This window comes from Rhea americana, unplaced genomic scaffold, assembly GCF_003343005.1.
Source record: "Rhea americana isolate MKP2758 unplaced genomic scaffold, rheAme1 scaffold_112, whole genome shotgun sequence".
NCBI classification, from domain to species: domain Eukaryota; kingdom Metazoa; phylum Chordata; class Aves; order Rheiformes; family Rheidae; genus Rhea; species Rhea americana.
In genome coordinates, this window is record NW_028185173.1 from 997,713 (window position 1) to 1,003,712 (window position 6,000).

The 6,000-nt window shown below is 35.8% G+C and overlaps 1 protein-coding gene across 1 annotated transcript in view; it reads right to left on the bottom strand.

The window, feature by feature from the left end:
• The window catches only part of BZW2 (basic leucine zipper and W2 domains 2), a 35,412-nt gene that overhangs the window by 19,506 nt on the left and 9,906 nt on the right, over positions 1 to 6,000 (bottom strand). The window contains exon 5 of the mRNA XM_085316319.1: positions 619 to 754. Coding sequence (XP_085172445.1) covers positions 619 to 754 — 136 coding nt within the window. The remainder of the gene's footprint in view (positions 1 to 618; positions 755 to 6,000) is intronic.

The following is a 6,000-nucleotide window of genomic DNA, read 5'->3' on the forward strand; positions in this document are numbered from 1 at the left end:
AAAATCAAGATTTCAAAGCGGATGATTATAAATTGAAAACAAAAACAAAACCTCATCACAAAAAGGCACCATGCCCTAAGATTGGAAGAACAATTACCAATTGTATGGTAGATGAGAGTTCATGGCATCAGTGATTAACAATGATCATTAATGGTATGAAGGCAAAACAGAGGGTTCTGGGTTTTTTTGTTTTTCTTCTGAAATATCCACTAGGGCTATATGTACACTGTATACAGTGGGTTCTGCCCCACTTCACACTCACATGCACAAAATGCTGGCAGCTCTTGAAAAATGGTAAGTATATGTCAGGAATCRATGTTATACTACTCACCCTTACAATGTCATCATAATTCAGATAGATACTAAGTTATATGTGTGTGTACACAAATGTGTAAGTTCTACAAAACCTACACTTTTTATGTGGGTACTTTTTGTTGTTATTTTCTGACTTTGACTGCCTTCTTGTTGGATTTTGTCATGTATGTTGGCTTTTGCTGTCAGTATATACTTTAAAATACTGCTTTATGCTGAACAGTCTTCCAACACTTAAAAGATGTYGTATAAAATACACCTCCTATTAAAGTTAAAATAAGGAAGAAAGACCATAAAGAAAATTACCTTCTTTGACTATATTGTCAGTGAAGAGGCTTGTTAAAATTGTAGCAGGAAGAGTCCCATTGGCTAACAGGATCCCACTAAGCATTGCCAACTTTGTCTGTTCTGTTTCAGAAAAGGCTTTAAGAAACAGCAGAAGCTGTGGGTCAGAGAAGAGAAAAAAAGAAAAAACATAGATACATCTGAATTACAGGCAACAATAACAGGCAGAGAAAATATTAATGAACAGGTGTCCCGCTCCCACCCATCCCCCAAGTTCCACTGTAATTAACAGTAATGTCAAAATCTGTCCTGAATCATGCAGTGCTATTCCATTAGTTAGTTATGACCTCACTTTCCATAAGGACACAAATGTGGAGTTCTGCCATACTCTTACTGCCTTACAGACAAAGTCTATCCTGTCCAAATACAGACACATACATGCAAAAAACAACGGTGCTTGTTAAAAGCCTAAGACCTGTGGAAATTAATACGAATTACTGAGGAACACAGATTTGCTGATTTCAACAGGTTGAGAGGAGCCTGCCCTTTCACGTCCTCAAGACGTGAGGACAGGAATGTAGGAATGTACTTCTGAACCACTGAATTCACTATGAATGCAGTGACATTTTACAAATCCAAGTAATGAATAATGTATGTTATTAAAACACACAGAATGTTTTACAAATGCCTCTCTATCTGTGAACGAACAAAGAGGGGGGAAAAATCTTTTCGTTCATATTGTAGTGCTTATATAACATCACCTTTAAGTTAGAGTTTACACAGGCCTCAATGATTCAACCACAGAAAAATCATTTGGCTTTTATTTYTGTCAAATACTTATAAAACACAGTTTTAGCTTAAAAGAATAAATACAAAAGTGACTCACAACCAGAAAACGTAAGAAAATTTGGGATGCAAATGAATAGAATTTTTATTTCTAAATACATGGATGAGAAACAATTGACATGCTGTATTTCCAAATGTAGCAATTAGCTGGTGATATAATGGTGCAGGATAAAGAAACAGAAGGGCCACCTTTAATGAGAAGACTGAAATCATTTTTACAGAATTTCAATATAAACCTAATGTAAAACATTTGGTCAAAGGCCTGGGTATTTCAAGTTTTCTTTATGCAAGCTTTATCAATAATATTCCATGAAAACATGATCTGCAGGAGAAAAGAAGCTAAATTATAACTTCTGCTCTTTACTGCRAGTACTGAAGCTGAAACTATTAACAAAGATGAAATAACTTCAGTTTTGCAGCATAAATTTGTGGGTAACCTACTTAACACCTACTCTTTCTGCTCCTATATAAGAAACAAACAAAGACTTTGATTAGAAGGTGGTCACACTGACCATTTCAACACATTAGACCAGCCTCTTGATTCATTTCTGAGCTATAACCCATACTGGCTTTTGTCAGCAGTGTCTAGACCATGAACAGTRTTGTATCCATTCATGTCAGACTGGAGCCATGAAAGCAACAATACTAGTAATTCCAGCTGTAAAATGAGAGTTATGCAATCCAAGGTGAAAAGAATTCTAAGAGAAACAAACACCTTTACCTATCAAAGGAAAACAGCAGTAACATGCTAGCATTGTTCAGAAATGCTCTGCGTGCACATGACGATGATACAAGAAAAACTTACCTTCTACATAATATTAATTCTAACGGAAAAAAAAGATTGCAAACTTTAATACAATAAGAGAACAGGGAAAGAACACCCAAACATTTATCAGTTCAGTTGAGAAATTTGTATTTGTTCAAATGCTTTGGAACGTCTGAAATCACATATCTATGAAGTTCACAGCCTCATGTTCTTCCCTTCTCTTTGCAACATGTTTCTTGCAAGTCTTTTAGAACRAATTCTAATTAGGATGATTTTGAACTATACTCTTTCGTAGCATCTTTGTAGCAGGGGCTGCTCTTTTATGTCTCCCACTGCCTAAAGTGCTGTGGGTGCTACTAGCATAACTTGTTTTATTAATATTTTGAAAAATACCTCTAACAACATTATATATCATGTGTCAATTTCTTCCATTCAGAGACATTATTCTATACTTTCATGCAGTGCAAAACATAGCCTAATATACAGCAAGACAGCGATGGGAGGAATTGAAACCTTTAATTAACCCACTAAGGAACAAACCATCAAAAAGAACAAGATGTTCAGTTCAAAGTTTTTCTTTTAGATTTTTATTCCTGATTTTTTAAGAGTTTTTCTTTTGTCATCGCTTAATACAAACCTATACAGGAGGTTACAGAATGTCCAAATTATTTCAGAATAGCACCAAATCACCCACAAAGTTCTAACCTGATTCTTACCTGCTGTTAGACAAGCACTGGTATTACTGCATTTGTTATGAATATAGACTGTTTCCAGGCATAAAATGTGCAATTTCAGCTCAGTGTTATATTTCTAGCATATCTAAAAGAACTCCCACCTATTTTAGTGGGCGTTTAAAATGCCTAATAAGCACAAGATCAGACCTAATGTGCTGTTACATGCTGGTTTTGCCCATAAAGATTTTCTCTYTTTATTTTAAAGTCACACAAGTTCTGGGCATAAAGGATATACAGGAYTAAACAAAAGGTACATCTGTAACGTTTAAAATCATACAGAAATAACAGTGTGTCTGTTCTCTTGCAATCTGGAAAACTTATCAGTGGAAACTAAGAAATTCTATCCATACAGAGAGTATGGTATCTTTTAATACCTTCATTACCCGAAATGATCTGTTACTTTAGTGTTTGACAGTCTGTCACATCTGTAGACAGTGCTGAATTGTCAACAATGTAGAAGGCAGCTAACATAACAGATACCTGATGCCTGATTCTTATCTTTTATTTAGCTGATTTAGAGCATCTGTTTACTCCACATTTGATCTCAGAATGTTAGTACCCTCATACCTCGTAATTCCCAGCTTGATTCTCTTTCATTAGAGAAACAGGAACATGAGCAAAGGACCTCATAACATCTCCCAGAACTTCAGTTACTCTCATATAACTCAGTAATTTATACAAATTTAAGACCAAAAATATACTTATTTGTACTTTATCACAATTATGATGATAACAGAAACAATACAGAATGCTTTACTAGTTAAACAAATCTGACAGAACGCTGAGAATAAAACCTCTTAGACTACTAAAAAACATCTACTTAAACATGCAAATACACTATACAAACAGCTCATATTGCATGCTTYGTCCACTGACCTGAACAGAAAAACATATGTAAGAAAGATGAATACAAATTTGGAATGAGGAATTTCACTTAAATTATTGCAAAAATTTACCACAGGTCTATGCAGTTACGCTGGGCAGCACTGATATGAACTTGAACTGACTATATTAAGAATTAGCAAGTGAGAAAAGCACTTACTGAACACTTTATCTTCTATTGAAATGTCTTGCACAAAATTAAAAATTCAGATAAAAAAAACACTTTGCAATTTTGGGAAGTGAGATTTAAGAAAAAAATCTGAAAGCCAGAAATAGGCACAAAAGGGAAAGATGCCTCAATAATAATGTCTTTAAAGACAAAATTATGAAGACATAAAGCAAATATTTGCATGAACACTGCCATTTGAGACAATCTCTYCTTAGAGAGCAGTCCCACTGACACCATCTGTTTCCTCAGAGTAAAGTTGCTGGTTTTGCTTTGTTTTTTTAGCATGACTCTGCAAGAAGAGCAAATTTCCCCCCAGTGCTCTAAACTGCCTCTTGAATTTCCTAGAAAAATCTCTTCCATTGCTGGGACAGTGACTGGTGAAATACCATGCAGGAGTCACTTTCTYGTTTTTCTAACTGCAGTCTAGGTTTGCTGCCATTTGAACTACTAAACCTTGCAGTAACACATACTAGAAATGCTAATGTACCTGTCTTGTACCAGCAGCTACTCTCACGCACATATTGATAAAAGCATTAAATRGTCAAAAACCCAGTAGTAGCCTTATTGGTCAGAAAACAGCCACTGGAAGTGCAGATTAACAAAAACAGTGGGAGGAGAAAGGGAAGGAGAATGCCAACTAGAACCAGTTATACACAGGCCCAAATCTTCACAGCCACCTTCCTAGTTTCTAGTTCTCTGATATGGGATAGCAGAGGACTCTCCCCACTCCYATCTCAGCACTGGCAGACAGTTACACTAATTAAGGAATGTGCACACGGTCCACACCAAAAGGCCAGGTCTTCAGGAGCCACACTAAAATTTGCACAGAGCTACAGCGGCAATGCATGAGCAAACCCCAAAATTAATTCCCACTCTAGGACCAACATGTATCTGTAACTGTGCGATCACTCGTGCRAACTGTGATCTGATTCAGAAGAACCCTAGTTCTTCACAGGGCCTCTTAAAAAAAAAATAGAAAAAAATATCATAGCACTACTGAATACTATATAAAAATTACCTACATAAAGTTGAATCTTGCAGTCTGCCAGGTGAACAAAACCCACTCTGAGCTCCATGTTGACATGACTAGCATGCCTTCAAAAGCTTTAAGAAAGATTTCAGGTATCATGACTCCATTCTCCAGTTGAAACTGTACTTCAGATTTGTGCTTTTTCTCAAGCTAATGTATGGTTAATCTTCAAATAAAAGGCATTTGYTCCTCAGCTCAAGAGTCAAATTATTCTATATTGACCATGGTCTCATCCTGTCACTAGCATGCAAAGTGAATTGTTATAAACTTAAAAGATTCAAAACCAGACAAGTTACAGAAAAGAGGAGGCAGTTTGAACTGACATGGCGTTTGCTTAATATGCTGAACACACTCTGCAACTTGAATGCTATGAGTCAGCACTTCTTGTGTCACTGATTATAGTAATTAACAGCAAGAACATTAAATCTGCATTGKGACAGAGGTAAATTTAGGTCTTTAGAGTGATGTATTGCATAAGCAGCCTCAGTTAATAGGCATTCTGGTCACAAGTGCAAAAATAATTTYCTATATGAGCAAGAATGCACAAAAAGGAGCCAAATTCATTCAGCCACAGAAGGTGGTGGAGACATCACTCCAGACTTTCCCCTCTAATATTTAAATAATATGTAAATACACTTTTAACTTATGGCACAGCACCATGCTATTACTTATTCAGGCCATTAAAAACAAGAAAGAAAGATGATACTCATATCTGTCAGTAGGAACTTAAAATCATTGATATAAATATTTCTACCCAGATTTCTCYTATTTCCTTAAAATTCAATATCACAAAACAACAACAAAATCTACAAAAATCCACAACAAACAAATCCCCTGAGAACTCTGCCAGTGTGATAATGACTCTCTTCTGGCATCTATCTATGGCCTTAAATTCAAAGTTTGTCATTGGAAATCATTCTGTAAGAGCATAAGACCAATTTAGTACTCATGTATCAAGTGCCAACGCAGATCTGCA